This window comes from Quercus lobata, chromosome 6 (genome assembly GCF_001633185.2).
Source record: "Quercus lobata isolate SW786 chromosome 6, ValleyOak3.0 Primary Assembly, whole genome shotgun sequence".
NCBI lineage: Eukaryota > Viridiplantae > Streptophyta > Magnoliopsida > Fagales > Fagaceae > Quercus > Quercus lobata.
Genome location: NC_044909.1, coordinates 47,294,099 through 47,316,982, shown reverse-complemented (window position 1 = coordinate 47,316,982; position 22,884 = coordinate 47,294,099). Strand labels below are relative to the sequence as shown.

At 34.8% G+C, this 22,884-nt stretch overlaps 2 protein-coding genes across 4 annotated transcripts; both read right to left on the bottom strand.

The window, feature by feature from the left end:
* Window positions 1-8,101: 8,101 nt before the first annotated feature.
* On the bottom strand, window positions 8,102-13,411 carry LOC115950631 (protein PELPK1-like). Of its 3 annotated transcripts, none has more exons than XM_031067853.1 (2): window positions 13,201-13,411; window positions 8,102-8,604 (listed from the first exon to the last, which is right to left on the bottom strand). In XM_031067853.1, exons 1-2 carry the CDS (start codon window positions 13,361-13,363, stop codon window positions 8,267-8,269), a joined length of 501 nt encoding a protein of 166 aa, XP_030923713.1. In that variant the 5' UTR covers window positions 13,364-13,411; the 3' UTR covers window positions 8,102-8,266. The 3 variants fall into 3 exon arrangements, with proteins under 3 accessions (XP_030923713.1, XP_030923712.1, XP_030923711.1); XM_031067852.1 differs by having other exon boundaries at window positions 8,137-8,609; window positions 13,206-13,411; XM_031067851.1 differs by lacking the exon at window positions 8,102-8,604 and having other exon boundaries at window positions 12,541-13,411.
* A 5,178-nt stretch (window positions 13,412-18,589) lies between these two features.
* On the bottom strand, window positions 18,590-19,030 carry LOC115950391 (protein PELPK1-like). The gene has a single exon (XM_031067596.1). It carries the CDS (start codon window positions 19,028-19,030, stop codon window positions 18,590-18,592), a length of 441 nt encoding a protein of 146 aa, XP_030923456.1.
* Between the last annotated feature and the right edge of the window lie 3,854 nt (window positions 19,031-22,884).

Sequence of the window (22,884 nt, the reverse complement as noted above, 5' to 3'; positions counted from 1 at the left end):
TGTCACGTCTATGATTCCAACACCCTTGTTAGGAGTTGGATACGAGGTGTAGAGTTCACCATTACCCCTCTGGTAGTGGCTGAGGCTCTTAGGGTGTCGGTTGTTCGGGATGCTGACTATCCCTATGATGAGTCACCCTCATTAGACGTTGTCATGTCTTACATCACTGGGTCATCTATCCAGTGGGGTACTGATCCTCGGATCACGTCCGCTGAGCTTACCGAGATGGCCTATCTCTTCTTTAGGATTGCGTGTCATTCCTTGTGGCCTATCTCTCACTTCCACACCATCCCTTTAGAGCGATGTGTGTTTTTGTACGCCTTTGCTTCTACAGCATCCATCAGTTTTCCTCACTTGTTCCTTCGTTCTTTGAACGAGGTTCATAGGAGTTCTGCCGTAGGGCATGCGCTGATTCATCCTATTTTCATTCATAGGATTCTGCTCTACTTAGGTCTAGATGGTTTTCCGTCGGGTGAGCCTGCTCATGTGATAGCTCCCATAGGTGCCACCTTTCTTCGTTAGAGGGCTGCTTAGTTGAGAGTTGCTCCTCCTCGTACTAGAGGTGTGTCCTCTAGTAGTGTTCCCCTTCCTCCCTCTTCTACAGGTACAGCTGCTGCTGAGACTTCAGGTGCTGTGGCTGATGCTGATGCTACTGTTCCTCTACCGACTGCTTTGGATGATTCAAACATTCGTCGCATGTTGGATCATATCTTGACCGTTCAGGCGGCTCAAGGACAGATTTTGGTGGACGTACTTGATGAGATCCGCGCCTTGCGTGCGGAGTTGGCACAGTTTAGACCACCTCCCTTTTGATGATGGATATCTTGTTTGCCTTTTGGCATTCCGTCACAAAAAGGGGGAGTACTTGTAGGATTTTTGTTTTTCGGGGGAGATTATTTGTTTTTGGTTGGAGCTTGTGGAGTTTTTAGATTGTATCTAGGTGCTTCACTGTGTACTTAACATTTTTAACTCTTACCTTGTTTTTGATGGGATATTCATGTTAGGGGGAGTTTTATGTTTTTGTTGGTACTTTATTTGTTTCTTGTTTCAAACTGTTTATTGATTTATATTTATGACTTATTCATTGATATATGTCTTTATTTGTGTGTTGTTTGAAATCAAGAAGTTATTTTGTTTACTTCTATTATTTCCACACATGCGGTTATGCATTTTGTTTAGTGTTTCAGGAAATATACAGGTTGATTCAATTGAGCTGTTGTCTACACTTGTAACTGATGGATAGTAGTTAAGATTGAATTTGGTTTATGAGCATTATTTTGTAAAGGGCTTTTTATTTTGTAAACTTTGAGCTTCTAAGGTGTGTTTTGTCATGGATTGCCAAAGGGGGAGTTTGTTAGGTTCTAAAGTTTAGGATTTTATGTATTTAGAACTCTAATGTGTATTATTGGCAAACCATGATCAAAACAATGTGTTTAGAAGTGTTTAAAACTAGCTCAAAATTGTATGTCAATGTAAAGTTGGAATCGAATTTAAAGCAGGAAGCATTGTGGCTTTCGGCCTGGCTTAATCGATCGAAGCTTAGGCTCGACCGATCGAAGCTCGGACAGATTGCTTTTCTGTAGATTCGTCCAACTCAGCCCTATTTGTTTTAAAACGTTTTTAGGGTTTCTTATTTGTCCTAAGTATAAAAGGCAAACCCTAACCACGTTTTAGTGTTGTTCATATTTGCGGTTTGTGTAAATCTCTTGTGAGATCTAGAGGAGTTTTCCTTTACACAAACTTAGGGTTTTCAAGGAGGAGATATTTTCTATACCTTGATGATCAATTCAGTTGCTGCCATTAAAGCTTAAAGACTACATAAGCAGGTGTGCTTGTAGCTTGTAGCTTGTGGGAATCCAAGAAAGAAGGAGTCCGTGGATTCGGAGCTTGCACGTGGTCGTGTTAGTAAGTTCTACTGGTTGGTAGCATTAGGAAGTCAAGCGGGGGTGCTTGTAAGTCCTTTTGTATGAATTTCGATTCTTTCAAGATAGTGGATTCAGGTTTACCTTGAGGATAGTTAGGTTAAATCCTCCCCAGGTTTTTACCGGTTTGGTTTCTTGGGTGATCATATCATTGTCTTATTTATTTTCCGCTGTTTTGCATGATTTGATCTTTATTATTGTGATAACATAGACTTGTTTAATTGGACTAAGTAACAACTTGGCTAATTACCTAGGTTTAATCAATTGTTTAAGGGGTCTAAAAACTGTCATATTTGACAGTTTTATCCTTAAATTATGCGATTCCAACATCACATATGACAGTTCTGTTGTCACATTTGGTGATTTCCTTTTTTTTTTTTCTCTCACATTTGGGCAGAGATAGTATTGTTTGAAGTATCAGTGCTGTGGTCGTGTCCAAAGTTTTTCAAGCTGTTTAGGCTCGTATTTGTGCTTGAGAATGGCAATGCTAAAACAATAAATCTATGACCACAACCCATCTCACACCTATTTTCACACCATTTCCACGTGTCATTACATCATCACTTTTGACCCCAAAAAACACCTTTAATAATTAGTACCTCATATATTTTTTTTTTCTCTAACCTGACCGGACTCTCTCTCTCTCTCTCTCTCTCTGATGATGAGGAATAAATGTTAGTGAATGGGAGAAGAATGAGATGGGTTCCGTGACCCATTAGAGAACCCATCTCAATCTTCTCCCATTCACTAACATTTATTCTTCATCATCAGAGAGAGAGAATATATTTGTTAGTCTTACAGGGCTTCATTTTTCATGCATCATGATTCATGCATTCTTTACTTGTACCAAATTGTAAAAGGCTCTTCTATAATTCTATTGCTTTTTAGTTAGTCGTATCAGCTTGCAAAAGGCTGTTCTATTGTCGATCTTAGTAATGGAGAAACGATCCTATGGACTTGCTATTGTCTAGCCTGTAAACAAACTCAAATAAGAACCATGCAGGTTCTATTATTTACGAAGACTCCAAGGCATTGAACCATTAAAAATAATGGCTAGGCGAAAGATGAATATAAATGTTACGGGTCCAGCATTAGTGGCTCAATTTGAAGGGGGTGTAAAGAGGGAAAAAAGTGTTGGGATAGTGGTTGGGGTGGGCATTGGAGTAGATGGGAGCGGAGGTAATGTTGCCTAGGGAACCGTTGGGATGGTAGGCAAAGATGAAACTTGTGCACTTGGTAATGGCGGCAATGTGAACTAGGGGACATTTGGTTGGTTGGCAGTGTTGGTAACGGATCGGCAGATAATAATAGCAATGTGGCTTTTGGCAGATATGAAAATTGGGTGCTAGGCAATGGTGGCAATGTGGGATTTGGCAGAGTTGGCGTGGTAGGCAACGTGGCTTTAGGTAGTGTTGGTATTGTCGGTAACGGAGGCAATGTTGCCTTGGGCAGAGAAAATTGTAGGCAGTGGCATTGTTGCGGGTGGAGCAGCTGGTGTGCCCAAAAGGTGACGAGCTGCTAGACTTATATTGGTGCTTGAGAGTGACAATGCTATCATTAAAGTGTTAGTATATGGGTTGTGCTTGTGTCTAGTGGCTAGTTCCACGGGACACGTTTAGATGCGGACACATGTCCGTATCTTAGTATGTGTCCGCATCTAAACATGTCCAGTGGAATTGGCCACTGGATAGAAGCCTTTCCCTTAGTATATAATAGTAATAAGTGATCACACCATAATATGATATATCTTCACCTATATAATAACACCCACTTGGTGGATAGTGTTGCTTCAGCAACCAACAACATAATTAATTAAGCGTTAGAGTTAATTATTTACAGAAGTAGTGTGTTTTTTAAGATAAGATACAACTTTTGGTAAATAGACATATCTCTTCCCTAGAGACATGAAGAGTCTATAAATATTGAGATTCCTCATTCATTGTTACAATACATAATTTATTCTCTTTGTCTGTGTTGGTGATTCCTTACCATACACGATAAGGAACTAACACACAGGTGGGAGGAAACGATGATTAGAAAATCCCAGGGATTGATAGAAGTTTTTCGGATCCGGTTCACTTGAAGAGTTGAGCCTAGTGGGTAGATGTTTTTCTTATTGAAGAAACCATGTTCCGTAGGAGTATTTATAGTGGATGAAGTGTTGAACAATCATGAGGATCTGAGTAGCCAGTACGAGTTTCGTGGGATGTGGTTGGAGGAATTGTGAACAAGCTTTATTTAGAAAAAGGTAATAGCTAGTTGCTAGTGCACACACATTATTGCATACAAAGTACATGAACATGAGTTCCTTTTTTTGTTATATATTTTGTGTGCAATATTATGTGTGAAATAAACACCACTCTTTAGTAAAACATATAGGGAAACAAACCTATCTCATTATGACTTATGGTATAAAATTTTTATTTATTTATATTTTTTTGAGATAGACATTTCTTGTGGATTGTGGTTACATCAATGATCAAATATTACTTCTACGGGAAATTGCTCTTTGCATTCAAATTGATAAAAATTGAATGCTTCTACAGTTCACGACACATTTTCATGTTTGCCTACGATGTTATCAACTTGTCATTTATCCATCCCCATTAATATCTTCCTCGTCATCATCACATGGACCAATATTGCGTTAAAATGGGAGGTTTTACACCCTAATTATTCGTTTTAGTTTAATTTAAGTGGTTTATGCAACCATTCCTTATCTTGAGTTTCCTTTTGAGCCAGAAGAAGCGGTTTGATAAGATAGTATATGCTAAGAGAAGGTCCACACTAACAAAGAAATTGTATACATAATCATATAGGCAAATCATAAGAATGACACTCAAAAGATAATGAGTCTGAAATAATGGAAAATAAAACATCATAATCTCTGATACAAGCAAATACACACGAAACTACTCATGCAGGTAAAATCACTCGAATAAAAAATTAAATGCATGCATTGAAAAAATGCTTCAAGCTAGTAATACAAAGAACCATCCCAAGATGAATGGAAAAGTGGGGCATGTCAAGGACTAGTGGTTCTCATTGAAGGGAAGTGGGAGAAGAAGGTTGGAGTTGTCATCGGAGGGTGTCAACTCGGGAATTTTGGGGATGGCTGGGAATTTTGGAATTGGCAAAGATGGTATCTGGGTGCTTGGCAATTGTGGCAATGTGGTTTGATCAGGTAGTGTCATTGGCAATGTGGGCTTTGGCAGAGTTGGTTGAGTTTGCAGAGTTGGCAATGCTGGTGTGTCCAAAATGTGGCGCGCTGCAAGGCTTGTGGTTGCTAGTGATAATGCTAGGACCAAAGGCAGGAGGAAACAATAATTAGAAAAAGCCATGGTTTGATGAAAATTTCTCAAACTTAGGGAAGAAATATAGTGAAAGAGAGTGAGAGATAGGAAAATGAGATTTCTATATTTTCATTATACAATGGTATTTATAGCTTTGAATCTAACGTATTGTTAGTTCAATAAATAACAAAAGAAAATGTTAACAAGCACCGTGTGGTGTTTATTAAGATTTCTCAATATGGGTCTCACTTAGAAAAAAGGAAAAAAAGTTATCAAAAAAACTGCCAAAAAAGATAAAAAAAAACTATTAAAAACTGCCAAAAAAACTGTTGTTATTACCAAAAGCTGCCAAAAAAAAATATTGTTAACAGGTACTTTGTGGTGCTAGTTAACCCAACCCAATAACAAATTGGGATGGGTTAGGAGACTAATTCCTGTAAAAAACTGGCTAGTAACAGTGGTAGCAAAGTTAATATCACTAACAGAATTTTGAATTTGAAGTCACACTTCATAAAGCAATACAGAAACGGTGTGAAGTTTAACCACCTTTAGTAAGACGACACCGTATTGTTAAAAGGCTAAAGTGTGCTGAGAGCCAGAAACGATGCCGTGTTGCTATGGTTGTTTGAAAACGGTGTCGTGTCTAACAGTAGAAACTTTGAGAAGCTGTTTTACTTTCAGAAGATGTTGTAGATTGAAAAAACTAGGTGGCTGATGGCCATCAGTGATGGGTATTTTTAGTGGGAAAACGTTAAAGGATTTTGAGGACTGAATAAACGATATATGAGTTTGAATGTCTGATGGAATATTATGGTTGGAGGAAGTATGAGGAAACCTTGGTTAGTTCACCTCCCAAACTAGACTAATTGTTTGTTCAAAAATACCAGTCAACCTAAAAGGACGCAATTGTTCCAAAAAACATAAAGGGAAGAAGAAAAAGAAGATGTAATAGGACAACAAACCTACTGCTTATATGAGTCTATTATGAGACTCTCTCTTTTTTATCTAATAATAATAATAAAATTTATAAAAAGACACATTTTCTCTATGAATTATCAAATGAATACACGACTTGAATATTTTATCAATTTTTCATGTGAAGCTTAGTAGATGATGGTGATTTATATTTTGAAGAGGTTTTAAATAAGATCTTATATATGCCAAGAGAAGTAGTTTAGCTAACAGTCTGATATCACTTGGTGTTTTTAATGGAGACTTATAAAAGGATATTTGACCAATTTTTCATGTGACACTTAGTAGATGATGATAATTTATATTTTGAAGAGGTTTCAAATAAGATCTTATATATGCCAAGAGCACGCAATTCATCAGCTAATAGTTTGACATCACTTGGTGTTTTCAATGAAGACTTCTAAGATTTAAATTTTTCTTCAATTGTAACCATTGAATTTATATATAAAAAAATCTTATTAAGTTGGGCAAAACTTATATATAATTGCTTAGGTGTTGGATATTAAATTATTCAATTAAATTCAAACAATTGATTGTATTAATTAGTGAAATATTAACACTTTTCACTGTTTCAAAGACAATTAAATTCTTTATTTATGTTTTGAATTTAATAGGGAAATTTAACGTACTATAATAAAGAATTGTACTTAAGTTTTATACTTAGAAGTTTATGTTCTATTATGAAATTTATAAATTACTAGTATATATTAGCATGTTCATGCATGTTAGTATACATGTCAATTGGACTCTAGCTAGGCCCATTGTACCATACTTATACTATATTTTATATTTATTGCACACATATTACTTATGCTACATATGTATAGGCAACATCATTTTGTATAATTTTATGGATCAACATATAAGAGAATTGATTCTTTATTCTAACAATGCAATATACAAATTAATTATAAGTTATACAATATGATAGTTTACAATCCATAAGTAACCCATAATTAATTTCATTACATATTTGTTTACAATCATTTTTTTCACACTCGTACACTTTTCATTTGCATAATCCTCTACCAAAATGTATGACAATTCCATTCGAATTGTCATAATTTCATTAGCATGCTTGCATAGTTGCACGCGCAACCGATGCAGAGAAGGTTTTGTTAAGAGAATCTTGGGTTGTTGAGTTTAGATCTTTTCAAGTACGAGCAAATTGTAGCATGCGTGTTTAATTTGAAGGGCAGCATTTACCCATTGGGTTTTTATAGAGAAAATACATTAAATATTTAAGGATCCAGAGAAATTAAATTAATGAGTTGTCACGGGAAACTCTTTAATAGTTAACATCTCTCACTTGATTAGGTTTTTTTTTTTTTTTTTTTTTTTTTTAATATACTAGTTAGACGAATGGCTTCAATTCTCGAAGGTCAGGGGCTACATTATGGTTCAATTTTTATACCAAACCATTTGGTATATATGGTGCTTGAGCCATCTGGCTTTACCCATAATTTTTCCTTTTTGTTTTTTGTTTTTATTTTATTTTATTATTAGCAGATATCTCGTCTAACCTGTGTCATTTATTACCGTGGCCAGTAATATGGCCTTACAAGGATGCTAATGAAAAAAAAAAAAAAGAAAAAAAAATCGACCAGTGTCATGTATAAGATAGAAGACTGATCTCAGATTATAAGTGAAACTCCACCTTTTTTTTTTTCGAAAGATTAATTAATTAAGTGATTTATGCAATTATTCCATATCAATGATTATCATAAAGTATACTGTATGTAAGAGAAGCTCCAGACTTTTTAAAGAAATCATGTACATATATAATCATATTTCATATGGGTAATCATAAGAATAACACTCCAAGTGACACTGAAAAGTATTAAATGATCGACGAATGAATCTAGAATACTGGAAAATAATACATGAGAATCCTCACTGTGACAAACAAATACACATAAACCTAGTCGCGCTTGTAAAAGAACTTACATATATAAAACCAAGGCGAATAGGTTCCCACCACACATTTAAAAAACGCTTCAAATAGTGGTACAGAGAACCATCCAATGATGAAGCTAGAAGGAAGATGAAAGGGAATTTGGCATATCAGGGACTAGTGATTCAATTTGATGTTGGTGGGGAGAAGAAAGGAATTGTTGGAATTGTCGTTGGAATGGTGGGGACTGAAGGGATTCTGGTTGGGATGGTGGGCAATGGAGTAGCAGCAGGTAGAGGAGGTAGTGTCACCTTGGGAACTGTAGGGATGGTTGGAGAAGTTGGATTTGGCAAAGATGGAATCTGGGTGCTTGGCAATGGTGGCAAAGTGGACTTTGGTAGAGTTGGCAATGGTGGCAATGTGGGCTTTGGCAAAGTTGGTGGAGTTGGCAAAGTTGGCAATGGCGTGCTAGGCAGTGGTGGCAATGTGGCTTGAGGCAGTGTTGGCACTGAGGGCAATGGAGGCAATGTGGACTTCGGCAAACTTGAAGGATTCTGAGGATTAAAGCATCAATATGAGTTTGATGGAATGTGGTTGAAGGAAGTACGAATAAACCTTAGTTAGTTCACCTAGCAATAACTAGACCAGTTGTTTGTTCAAAAATTATTAGCCAACCTAAAATGATGCAATTGACTTGTGGGAGCTTATAGGAAAGCAAATCTACCTGATTATATGCTGTGACTCATCACACCTTTTGTTTTAGGGCCGTTAGGAATGTTCAAAAGAATAAATATTGAACAAAAATAGAAGCAAAAGATATCATGGGACACCATTGAATTCACTTGTGGATAATGCTTGGAAGTTCAATTGGCTTAACGTGTCGCTTTAGATAAAGAATAACTTGTATTTGACCAAATTTTCTTGCCACACATGTAGATAATGATAATTTATATTTGTAGAAGGTTTGAAATGAGGTTTTAGGAATTTTATGCTAACAGTGGTAACAAAGTTAACAGCATTAACAGACTTTTGAAGTCACACTTCATAAAGCAATACAGAAACAATGCGTATGTGTAAGTGTAACCCCTTTTTAGTAAGATGACACCGTATTGCTGTGGTGGTTTGAAAATGGTGTCGGGTTTAACAGTAGAAACTTTGAGAAGATGTTTGCAGATTGAATAAATGATATATGAGGTTGAATGTTTGATGGAATATGGTTGGAGGAAGTATGAGGAAACCTTGGTTAATTAGTTCACCTCCCAAACTAATTGTTTGTTCAAAAATACCGATCAAGCTAAAAGGATGCAAATGTTCCAAAAAAAATAAAGAGAAGAAGAAAAAGAGGATGTAATAGGAAAACGAACCTAATGCTTATATGAGTCTATCATGAGACTCTTTTATTTATTTATTTATTTTACTAATAATAATAATAATTGTAGGGATAAGGGGCCCAAGAGTATATATTAGGCCTTGGGCCTTGGCTGAGGATGTTGAGTGGTTCGAGAACAAACAAACAATAGTGAAGATGTAAGATTCAGAGCCCCATAAGTAAGCTACAAATGAGAAGATTGGGGAAGGTTGGCCGAGGAAGAGTATCTCCTCAGTTAAACGAAGTAAAGATCAAAGCGTGTGTTCTATCGTCCAGAGTGACGTTCTAGGAAATTCTATTGATAAGGATATGCATTATAAACGTATAGGATAGATGAGAGCTAGGAAATATCTAAGAGAAAGCTGCTACCACTGCATTGAATGTTCTGTAACTAACTCTCTAGCCGCATTAATGAGGAAATGATATCTGAACAATTCTTTTCAGTCTTACAACTACCCCCAAAAACTTTAGGAGGGTGATGATGGGATAAGGGTCAACACAAGCAATCTAATGTCCACGTGGAGGGTAGAGATGAAAAGAGGGAGATAGTATATAATAGAGGGGAAGCCCTGAGAGAAAGGGATCAAAAAATTGAAAAAGAAACATTGTAGCAATTAGAACTGTATTTGTAACAAACTTCAAGTAATATATACAAGAACTGGCCTCCTCGGACTGTGCCGAGGGCAATTTGCTTTAGATAAAACCAGTCTACTTTTACTTTATTGTTATCTAGATCCATTATAATTGCTATTCAACTCATTAGAACCTAGTTTTCCAGTCCACTCTCTACAAATTCATTGTATTGGGCTCATTGAGCCTGGATCCGCTTACTTTTTGGGCTTAGTACCCAAACTACGTCCTTACAATAATAATAATAATAAAATTTATAAAAAGACACTTTTTTTCTTTATGAATTATCAAAGGAATAATCTGACTTGTATATTTGACCAATTTTTCAAGTGACGCTTTGTAGATGATGGTAATTTATAATTTGAAGAGGTTTCAAATAAGATCTTATATATATCAAGAGCGGTGTAGTTTAGCTAACAGTTTGATATCAGGATGTTTTCATATTTGAGTAATTTTTCACATGTGACGCTTAGTAGATGCTGGTAATTTATATTTTGAAGAGGTTTCAAATAAGATCTTTTATACACAATTCAACCGATAGTATGACATTATTGGTGTTTTCGATGGAGACTTCTAGGGTTCAAATCTCTTTCCAATTGTAACCATTGAATTTATTTAATTTTTTTTTATAAAGTTGGGCAAAAGTTATTTATAATTGCATAGGTGTAGTATATTAGATTATTTAGTTAAATTTAAACATCTAGTTGTATTGACGGTAATGAAATATTAACACTTTTAACTACAATTAAATTCTTTATTTATGTGTTGAATTTAATAAGGAAATTTAATGTACAATAACTGAAGAATTGTACCTAACCTTTATACTTAGAAGTTTGTGCTTTGTTATTAAATTTATAAATTACTCTCCTAGCATGTTCGTGTGTCCTACATTGGTGGGGTGTGTGTGTTTGGGTTTATAACTTGCTTTGTGTTACCAATTGTTACATGTAGTTTTGGTAATGACGTGTGAGTTTAATGAAAAAAAATCATGGGCTTGTCCCACATTGGTGGGGTGTGTGTGTGTGTTAGGGTTTATAACTTGCTCCGTGTTACCAACCGTTGCATGCAATTTTGATAATGACGTGTGAGTTTAACGGAAAAAAAAAAAAAAAAAAAAATCATGTTCATGCATGTTAATATATATGTCCAATGGACTCTAGGCCCATTGTACTATATTTATACTATATTTTATATGTATTGCACACATATTACATATGTTGCTTATGTACAAGCAACATCATTTTGTATAATTTTATGGATCAACGTATAAGAGAATTGATTCTTTATTCTAATAATGCAATATACACCACTGTCAGTTTCTTTAACACTTTCTCCCATTTCCTCGTGTGTGTTAAAATACTAAGTATTCTAAAAAAAAAAAACACAATGTAATATAAGGATTAATTAGAAGTTATATGATATGCTAGTTTACAATCCATAATTATTCTCATTACATATTTGTTTACAATAATTCTTCTCAAAGTCGTACACATATCCATAGTTGCACGCGCAATGTACACTTTTCAAAACACATAACTCTCTTCCAAAAAATATTGAATACTTCTAGAGTACCATAAATGCGTACTCTCTCATCTCATATAACTATGAGTTCCACTAATTAAATTTATGGTAGGACTCACAATTCATGTGAGAAGAGGGAGTATGCATTTATGATACTCCTTATTCAATAATTTTCCCATTCAAGACTCCCGGAGTATTAAATAATTGTCCCTTTCAAGTATTGGCAAATATTAGCATGCATGTTTAATTTGAAGGGCAGCATGTACCCATTGGACTTTTATTGAGAAAATACGTTGAAAAATTTAAGGACCCGGAGAAATTAAATTAATGAGTTGTCACGGGAAAATCTTTATAGCATTGGCTGCATAGTTAATCTCACTCACTTAATTAGTTGGAGTTCCACTTATAAACTAGTTAGACGAATGGCTTCAATTCTTGAAGGTCAAGGGACTACATTATAGTTCAATTTCTATACCAAACAAACCATTTGGTATGGTGCTTGAGCCATCTGACTCTACCCATAATTTTTGCTTTTTGTTTATTTATTTATCTTGTTTGTTTGTTTGTTTTTTTATTTTTTTATTTATTTTTTATTTTTTTATTTTTATTTTTAAAACTAGCAGAGATCTCGTCTAACCTGTGTCATTTATTACTGTGGCCAGTAATATGGCCTTACAAGGGTGCTAATGAAAAAATAAAAGAAAAAAAATCGACCAGTGCCATGTATGTAAGATGGAAAGCTGATCTCAGATTATAAGTGAAACTCCTTTTTTTTTTTTTTTTTTTTTTGGCTCGAAAGTTTAATTAATTAATGATTTATATTAAGTGATTCATGCAATTACTCCATATCTCAGATTATCATATAGTATACTATAAGAGAAGCTCCAGACTTTAATTTTAAAGAAATCATGTATATAATGATGCAGGCAATCATAAGAATAACACTCCAAGTGACACTGAAAAGTATTATATGATCGAAGAATGAATATAGAATAATGGAAAATAAAACATGAGAATCCTCCCTGAGACAAACAAATACACATAAACCTAGTCGCACCTGTAAAAACACTTAGATCTATAATCCAAGGCAAACAGGTTCCCACCACACATTTAAAAAACCCTTCAAATAGTGGTACAGAGAACCATCCAATGATGAAGCTAGAAGGAAGATGAAAGGAAATTTGGCATATCAGGGACTAGTGATTCAATTTGATGGTGGTGGGGAGAAGAAAGGAATTGTTGGAATTGTCGTTGGAATGGTGGGGATTGAAGGGATTGTGGTTGGGATGGTGGGCAATGGAGTAGCAGCAGGTAGAGGAGGTAGTGTCACCTTGGGAATTGTAGGGGTGGTTGGGGAAGTTGGATTTGGCAAAGATGGAATCTGGGTGCTTGGCAATGGTGGCAAAGTGGACTTTGGTAGAGTTGGCAATGGTGGCAATGTGGTAGTTGGCAGTGTTGGCTGTGATGGGATCTGGGTGCTTGGCAATGGTGGCAATGTGGGCTTTGGCTGAGGTGGTGGAGTTGGCAAAGTTGGCAATGGCGTGCTAGGCAGTGGTGGCAATGTGGCTTGAGGCAGTGTTGGCACTGAGGGCAATGGAGGCAATGTGGACTTGGGCAAACTTGGGATCGTAGGCAGTGTCAATGCCGGAGGTGGAGCGGCTGTTGTGTCCAAAAGCTGGCGTGCTGCAAGGCTTACATTGGTGGTTGTGAGTGAAAATGCTACGACCAAGGACAGAACGAAACAATAGTTGGAAAATGCCATGGTTTGGTCTGAGGAGAAGATTTGAAAAGCTGTTTCACTTTTAGTATTGGCTAGATGTTCTTGATTGAAAAAACCATATACTGCATGGGTATTTATAGTGGGAAAATGTTGAAGGATTCTGAGGACTAAAGCATCAATATGAGTTTGATGGAATGTGGTTGAAGGAACTACGAATAAACCTTAGTTAGTTCACCTAGCAAACTAGACTAGTTGTTTGTTCAAAAATCATTAGCCAATCTAAAATGATACAATTGACTTGTGGGAGCTTATAGGAAAACAAATCTACTTGATTATGTGCTGTGATTCATCACACCTTTTGTTTTAGGGCCGTTAGGAATGTTCAAAAGAATAATTGAACAAAAATAGAAGCAAGAGATATCATAGGACACCATTGAATTCACTTTTGGATAATGCTGGGAAGTTCAATTGGCTTATCGTGTTGTTTTAGATAAAGAATAACTTATATTTGACCAAATTTTCTTGCCGCACATGTAGATAATGATAATTTATATTTGTAGAAGGTTTGAAATGGGGACTTAGGAATTTTATGCTATATGATGAAATTTGTAAGGTAAATTGTATTTTTGATCCCTCACATCGTGAGATCTATTTGATTTTGGTTTTAATTTTAAAAAGTTTGAATTTAGTTTCCTCAAATTTTTTAATTTTACTATTTAGTCCCTCCATCTATTTCTCTTTCATATATACTAACGAAATGTTTAAACACCCTATATGTCATTGACCAAATTTGAACCAACCCTATATTTATGGTTTAAAATGAAATTAACCCCATGTTTTAAGGGGAAAAAAATGCAAGTAAGAAATGGATGGAAAATAGATGAAGTGACAAAATTATTCATCACTTCTTACAATTTGAGGGATTGAATTACAATTTTTTAAAATTAAGGGACCAAAATTGCACAAAACCTATATCTATGGGACCTATATCTATGGGACTAAAAATACACTTTACCTAAATTTATAAATAACTGACAATATGTTAATAGATATACATAAAAATTAAAAATTACGTAATTTTATGAAAATAGTTTACTAATATAATCACAATGTATTAATAAAATTGATAGCAAAAAAAAAAAAAAAAATATCTAAATTACATGATTGAACTATACCCTTTAAGACAAAGTTTTTATTAAAACCAAATATTGTTGTAGATGATTTAGAATTTTAGATAAATATTATGTTTCTTAGGATTAAGATTTGATTAAAACTAAAAATTGTAGTAGGTGATTTAAATAAATATTGATTTTCTTTTAAATCTATTGAAAGTTTGAAGAAGAGATTTTTAATTTTTGATAGTATTTTTAATTTTTTAAAATTTTGGTAATAGATTTCTAGTTAGAGTAAACTATTCTAATAATTAGTATTTAAATTCATCAAAAATCACAGATTTTAATAATTATAAACCACGTAACAAAATATAGTTTACAATGTGTAATATATACTGTAAGGACATATTTTGTACACTACAATGGTTATTACAAGGTAATATAAATTAATATTACAAAAAATACAAGAAGGTAGAATGAAATAATTATTGTTATTCATTCATTTGGTGATCCATTATGAGAAGGTAGTGGAATCACATCATATATTAATCAAATTTCCTTAAATACAATTTAAAAATAATTATATAATCAATATTATGTTTTCCAAATTAATTAAAATATTCATAAATTTATAAAAAATTGATAACATCTTAGTGCAATATTGATATAGTTTGTCATACCAATATAGTAATTAGTTGAAAGTAGTAGTATTTGGTTTTGTAGTTGGGTAATTAGAAGGGGAAAGTAGTGGTTTTAGCCATAAGGGGAAAGATTCATCAATCATATGTTGGGTTTTGTGGAGCCTAGTTTTGTTTGATTCGGTTCGACGACCTGACCCGACCCGAATAATATTGCGTGGTTTTTAATGGGAGATTTATTGAGGCTTAATCCTCGAGAAAAATTTTTTGGGCCCATTTCATATATATAGACCGCGTTTTGTAATTAGGGTTTTATATAGAGTTGGTGGCCGTGTTTTATATATAGAGAGAAAATTGTAGCTGCAATATTGTATTGTATTCTTCCCTAAAAATAGTGAAATTCCTGCAACTCTGTGGACGTAGGCAAATTGCCAAACTACGTAAATATTGTCTTATGCGTGTGATTGTTTTTTTTTTCTTTGGCGTGTGTTTTCTCTATTTTTTTGTTTCTCACAAGTTGGGAATTCGGCTTAATTCCCTACATACGGACTTGATCCCGTGTCACGAAGAAGTTATCAATTAATGTCAACTCCATTGGAAAGTTGTAAAGTTTGTTGGACATTTGATCTCACAGAAGCCAATTTACAATGGTGAGAAATGGGGAGAAAACAATGTGGACATGTATAATTTTCTAGTTTAGGCCCTTTAGGGTTCTGTGTTGTCTTATGAAGGGGTTATAATGCAAGTTCGTAGCTTTGTAACTTGTAAGTTCTGGTTTTATTAATTTGATCTTTAGTTGCTATCTTTACCTTTTTGGTTCAGACAATGGCATTGTTGGTTTAAATTTCATCATTTCGCAAATTAAATAAACTTGTTTTATTATTCGCATCATAGCATAGTTAGAATATTCTTTTCAGCGCAGAGGAAGAGAAAAACAAACTCTTCAAAATCTCTAGCAAGTAATACATAGACTGACTTATAACTAGAGACAACACATACAAATACATTAGTAGCAACTAGCAACAAACCAGGATCAAAGCACCCGTAAGACTCCATCATATATCCAAGGATCATTTATTCATTGTAGAAGTAAATGCATAACCATAACATGGCTGCTTATGAGTGAAAGCAGTGCTTATTGGGTTGGCAGTGTTGGGCCTGTTGGCTTAGACTGGATTTATGGGATGCTTGGTATGAGTGGCTTTGCTAGCTTTGGGTTGAGTTATTGGAAGCTGTGTGTTTTTGGTATGTGGTGGGTGTTTGGCAACCGTGGCAATGCTGGCTCAAATGGGAATATTATGGATGCTTGGTAAGAGTGGCCCTTTAGGTAGTATACAAGATAAGTGTACTGACAATGATGGGAATGGTGTGGTACTGTGGTATGCGTATGTGACACTGTGGTTACTGGCCGTGTTGGTGGAGAGGTATTTGGGTGCTTGGCAATGTTGCTGGCATCTTGGGCTTTGGTAGAGTCTGAAACACAGGCAATCCAACATTAGGAAACTACGGTTGGATCAGAGGTGGGATTGTCGATTGTATCAGTGCTGGGGTTGAACTTGAATCCGCACCTATGTCCAAAAGTTGGCGAGCTGCTAGGCTTGTATCGGTGCTTGACAGTGACAATGCTAAAACCAAAGACAAGGCGAATAAATGTTCATAAAAAGCCATAGCTGATAGAAGCAGAGAGTTGAGAGTTAAGGGCAAGTGCTAGCTAGTTAGTGTTATTGTGAAGAGCAGCATGTATACCAATTGAGTTTTTATAGGGAAAATATATTTAGAAATCAAGGATTTGGAGCCAGAGTCCAACATAAACTTGATGAGTTGTTGCTGGGGACAACTATGAAAAGCATTGGTCACATATTTAGCCTCTCTCACTGATTTGTTGCAGTTTCACATATAAACTAAGTTAGAAAAATAGCTTCAATTCATGGTGGTCACGATTCATCTATAGGACTATGGGTTATTGAATGAAATCCAGACCAACAAATTTTTCATGGGGGGGCTCCATTTTAGTTCAATAATATTATACTTGGACACTTACCATTTGGTCTGGAGCTTGAGCCATTTGACTTTCTACCATTTTTTTTTTCTTTTTGGTTGGCAGAGAACTCGTGTAACCTGTGTCATATGGTGTATTTGGCCGGTAATATGGCCTCACAACTTACAAGCGTACTAAAGAAAAAATTCAAGAGAAAATAACCGCTACAATGTGAGCTCCCATTGTCAAAAAATCCTGCAAGAAGAACAGTGTGTGTGTGTGTGTGTGGGGGGGGGGGGGTCCTAAAGGGGCCCAGGTCCCGACCCAAAAAAAAAAAAAAAAATTTAAATGCCATGCCCAGCTAAACCCAGCCCAGTCCTAAGTCCACACTTAGAGAGAGAGAGAGAGAGAGAGTAGGGTTTGTACAAAATATATAAGTAGGGTCTGTATAGAATATATAATACTGTTTGTTTGTTTGATATCTTGAATGTTTGTTGAATTCAATCATAAATGATTTTTAAGATTTAAAAGAACGTTGAGTTTGTTTTTTTATAAATGATTTTATTGTAATATATTAAGAAATAAGGGTGTTTTTGTCTTTGTATTTGTCTTTATTGGTAGGTGATTGGATTGTAATGTATTATGAAACAATAATTTTGTGTCTTTGTTTTTATTGATAGTTTGTTAATATTAAATGGATGCTTATTTGAAAATTTATTTTTAATTTCTTATATTCCTGTCTCCTAACTCGAAATCCTGATTCCAGTCCTTAACAATGATACTTGGATTTACTATTGGCTTCCAACATAAAAGTCCAAAAGCTAAAAAGCAGATGAGGTTGTTGAAGGGATGTTGGGTTGGCCAAATTGGAAATTGTCTACAGTTCTATTAATGGTAGCCAGATAGGAAAGATTGCAGTTTAGTAATCAAAAACCAAAATCCTTTCGTCTAAAAAGTTTATGTTTCAATTATCTCACTTTAAATTGGACAAATAAAAGAATTTTCTATGTTTACTGCAGGTGTACAATTGAACTAGAGAACTAATGTGGTATATTTGTCATGTTGATTTCATGAGAATCAGAATCAGTATTATCATTATCTTCTCTGTCACCGTAATCATCTTCATATAGATAGACTAGCTTATATGCTTTACAGTAATAAATAAGAAATCATATCGTATGGACAAACATCCCAATGTTCATTTTAAAAAAAAAAAATCCCAATAATAATGCAAGTCATACTCAAATGGGTAAAAATTAACTATACATTAAATACAAACAAATACTATTACAATTATTAAAAAAAGAAAAGAAAAAAAAAGACAAACATCGCAATAATAACCCAAAGTCATACTGAAATGAGTAAAGAATAACTCTACAATGACAATACAAACAAATACTATTAGTGTCACTTATTAATAGGATATAGAGACAAGGCAGGCTCTAAGCCTCCAACACACTCGAGAAAAGCTTCAAGAAGCCCAGCAAACTAGGAGAAAGTGAACGGCCCAATGGACTGCAGTGCGTTAAGGACAACTAGATCAGTTTGATGGGGGTGGGGAGAAGAAAGGAATAGTTGGAATTGTGGTTGGAATGGTAGGGATTGATGGGATTGTTGTAGGGATGGTGGGCAATGGAGTGGCTGGCAGAGGAGGAAGAGTCACCTTAGGAAATGTTGGCAAAGTTGGATTTGGTAAGGAGGGGATTTGGGTGCTTGGCAATGGTGGCAATGTGGTCCTTGGCAGAGTTGGTTGAGTTGGCAATGGAGTGCTAGGTAGTGGTGGCAATGTGGCTTGAGGCAGTGTTGGCACTGAGGGCAATGGAGGCAATGTTGGCAGAGATGGAATTTTAGGCAGCGTCAATGCTGGGGGTGGAGCTGCAGGCGTTTGCAAAAGTTGACGAGCTGCCAAGCTCATATTAATGTTAGACAAAGACAGTGTTACAATTAAAGCCAACATGAAAACATGCTTGCAACTAGCCATTGTTTGATAGGATTAGAGAGACCTAGCTAGACTTTTCTGAATATATATAGGGAACTTCTGTTTCTGTTATGAGTTGAAAGCATAAAATTCTAATTGGCATTTATAGAGTGGAATGTTGAAGTGTTCCAAGTGTTTGATGAGATGTTGTTGGGGATGCATATGTGAGAAGCTTGAGTTAGTTCACCTTCTCAACAAGACTCGATGCTTGTTCAAATTCCAACCTACCAAGATAGCTTAACTAAAACAATCTGCTGTGGAAACCAATTTTGAGATGTAATATGACTCTAGCATTCCACACGCCAGCAAAAGGCAATGATATAACTAAGAATTTGGTACACTTTAGAATCTAAGGAAAGTATAAATTAGTATCACTTTTTTTTTTTTTGGCTAGGTAAATGCGGGGGCTTGAACCCCCGAGCAATAGGTCACTTACATAATCGGGTACCAACTCGTCTAGAAGTGGCAGTGGTGTATAAATTAGTATCACTTATTATCTGTATTAGTCTCTAGTTTCATAACAATACTAATGCCAAAACTTTATGAATTCCAGTTTAGATGCGTTTGTTAAATTTGCAGCGGAATAATTATACTTTACCGTATTTCAAAATGCACCAAATCATAAAGTAAAAAAAATGTAAAAGCAATATATGATTTGGAGTCGAAAAGAAAAACTGATGAAGTAATTGTTTTAAGGGAAAAACCACCTTGGGGATAGAGACAATCCCATAGAAAATCTACTTTGAAGAAACAGTTAGATATAGCAGGACGTACACAAAACCATTGCACCTTAGATCCTCTATTAAACCCCTACAAGAGAACCACTTGACTTCCTAAAACAATAGTCTTAGAATTAGGGACGGAGTCAAGACTTTGAGTTAAGGGGGATGACTCTGACTTCTAGCTCGGCGGCTTCTTAGCTGTTGAGGTTTTTTTTTTTTTTTTTTTTTTTTTTTTTTTTAATTTTTGGTTGAGTTTTTGATGTGTGCGCCTGCTAGGTAAAGGAAAAATTATTCTATCTAAAACTTTTTAAAAGGCTAGTTGTTTGTTTGAGTAAAATTGGTTAATTGGACTTAATTTTTTTTAGCTTTGCTATTGGTGATTTTTGTTGTTGTACAAATGTTTTTGGGCTAGTATATGTTGTTTTAAATTTTAGATCTATAAATTTTTTTATGTCCTTTAAAATGAGGAAAGTGCTAGAGGTATATTGTTGATATAAAGTGAGTGATTATTGGTAAGTAAAAAAGTGATATAAATGATAAGCTCAGATGCGAACCAATAAGAATTTGTACCTCAATAGTATATAAAAATATAGTAGATAAGTTTGTAACTGTAACATTACTTTAAAAAGAATCAAAAATATTGTTAAAGGGGCAAAATGTAATTTTGTAGAACAAAATTGCTAAATTTAATGCGCACACACACACATATATATACTAATACATTTAAAAAAAAAAAATTTAGGTGGGGCCATTGCCCCTCGGTCAATTAATGCCTCTGTCCCTGCTTAGAACCTCTGAAACCTTTCAATAGTGGTTTCCTTCACACAAACTATAACCTTTGCCATACTCCAAGACACCTCCTTGAAGATTTCTTTTTAGAGTACACTCGCTAGGGGAGACTGGGGGGCTCTTTGGATCACAAGTCTAGACAACGAACAAAGATATTTCTCTAAAGGTACAAGGTTTACTCGTGAATACATAGATTGTGTCCTCATTTTCTCTACTAAAAAATCATACAAAGTGGAGTTAATAGAGGCACACATAGGGCTTAAGTGATGGAGGAAAAACAAAAACTAATGCAAAAAGCATATAGAAACAAAGTTAGAGAACAATTTTCCATGATCTCTCAATTGTAGTCCTTGCCTAAGCATGCTTGAATGAGCCTCTTCAACCAGCTAGCCTTTGATTCTTCTTTTAAGTAGAGAATTTGACCATGAATAAAATACATCAATACCCCAATTTGATTACAAGTAAAAATCATCAAATTGATCAGTACTAAAAAGCTAGCACTTTCCTTTTTTAAATCATTATTTTCCCTCCTAATCCACATGCATTTTTCTATTATTTTGTTAAAAATCCCACATTTAGAAATGTGAGCAATAAAATAAGGGAAAGTCCAATAAAAAAAATCTAGAGTTTGTCCCATATGACAATCTAAACATTTTGGTCATGTATATATTAAAAACCATATAGTAATTTGTTAACATTAACCACCTAATTTCACAACAAAGCCATGCATCAAATAGTCTCTCTCTCTCTCAACACTAAAATCAAATTTTAAAATTTGATTTAATTTTCTTCACCATGCATTGCCTTACCTTAGTTAAAGTAAAACTCTTTTTTTTTTTTTCCCTTAAAAAATGAACAATTAATTTTCATCTGTTTTTCTTAAAAATTTCACATAAACCATGATCTTTAATTCTCTGTATTGTAATATATTTTATAGTGTAATTTTTTTGCTTAGAAATTTTGGTGGAACTTGAGTATAAATTTTTTTTTTTCCCAACCAAACCAAGATTAAAACGCTGGGGCGAGGGGGGGGGTGTAGAGAGAGCTTGAACTCTGACATATCCCAAAGACTAAAGCCCGAGAAACATATCCAAGAAATCAACCCAGCCAAGGATACAAGTAGAGAGGAAAGGGATTGTTGACGAAGATAGACTAGCCGGGGTCCCTAATTTGGAAAACCGAGGTGGCAACCCTCTCAGGGATCATATTCGAGGTAGTCCCTTGTGGGCTCCTTCTCAAGGTCACCATGACACCTCGGATAGTGACTTATTCCCCCAACGGTGGCTATTCTCCTTTCACCTCTCTCCCGAGAGACATGCTGAAAAGGATACATAACCCAACGAAACAGTCACTTCTGCATTAATGAAATCCCCTACCTAATGTCAACCACATTTAATGCTGAATGACTAGCCTGAACAGTGAAAGCCCCCCCCCCCCCCCTCCAAAGTCTTACTTCATGATTAAAAGATGACATAGTAGGGAGTGATAGGACAAAGTATTCCCAAATCTAGTTAGGGGTAGGCCAGCTGAGGAGAAAGAAGAAGAGGAAGACAACTGTAGAAGGGGGAGGAGGGGAACTAGAAAGAGGGTTTAGAAAAATTGGAAAGAGAAAGTTTAGGCAAGAACAAGAAAGAGAAAGAAAAGCTAGAAAGTTTGTTTCAAGTATTTTTAGTCTTAGATCCCTTCTCATGTACCTCAGGAAGATTGTCCCAGCATATATAAGAGCTTGATTATTATGATCCTTTACATCTTCATCTTGTTGCTTTGAACTCCTATTGTGGATTACGTTTTCCCATCTTTTAGAAATTAGTTGTGTAGATCAAATATTAGCTTCACTATTCTTGTGTTGGTTGTTTTTGACCCCCACAAAAAACATAGCATAATGACTATTTCATCATCAAATTATGTGTTGAATTCATTTTGCTTGGACATTTTGAAGCTATTGAGTTATTCTATTGATAAGTGAAGTTACAATAGTGCTTTTAATATATATATATATATATATATATTTTTTTTTCTACACTTTAAAATTTATTTTATTCTTTTCATATTGTAAATTTTTTTAAAAAATGTTATTTTCATTGTAAATCTCAAATAGAAATATCAATCTTGATCTTAAAAAATGAAAATAGAAAAAGTGAAAGAGAAGCGTAGAAAGAATAATTAAGTCTTAAATAGGATCTCTTAATCAGTTTTTACTAGCAATGTAATAAGTATAACATACATTTAGATGAAAATCACACAAATATACAAGAAATTTATAAAAATAAAAATAAAATAAAAGTTAAAAGATAAGGAAATAATACAATAGAAAGATAATGATAAAATTAATCATAATTGTAAAGT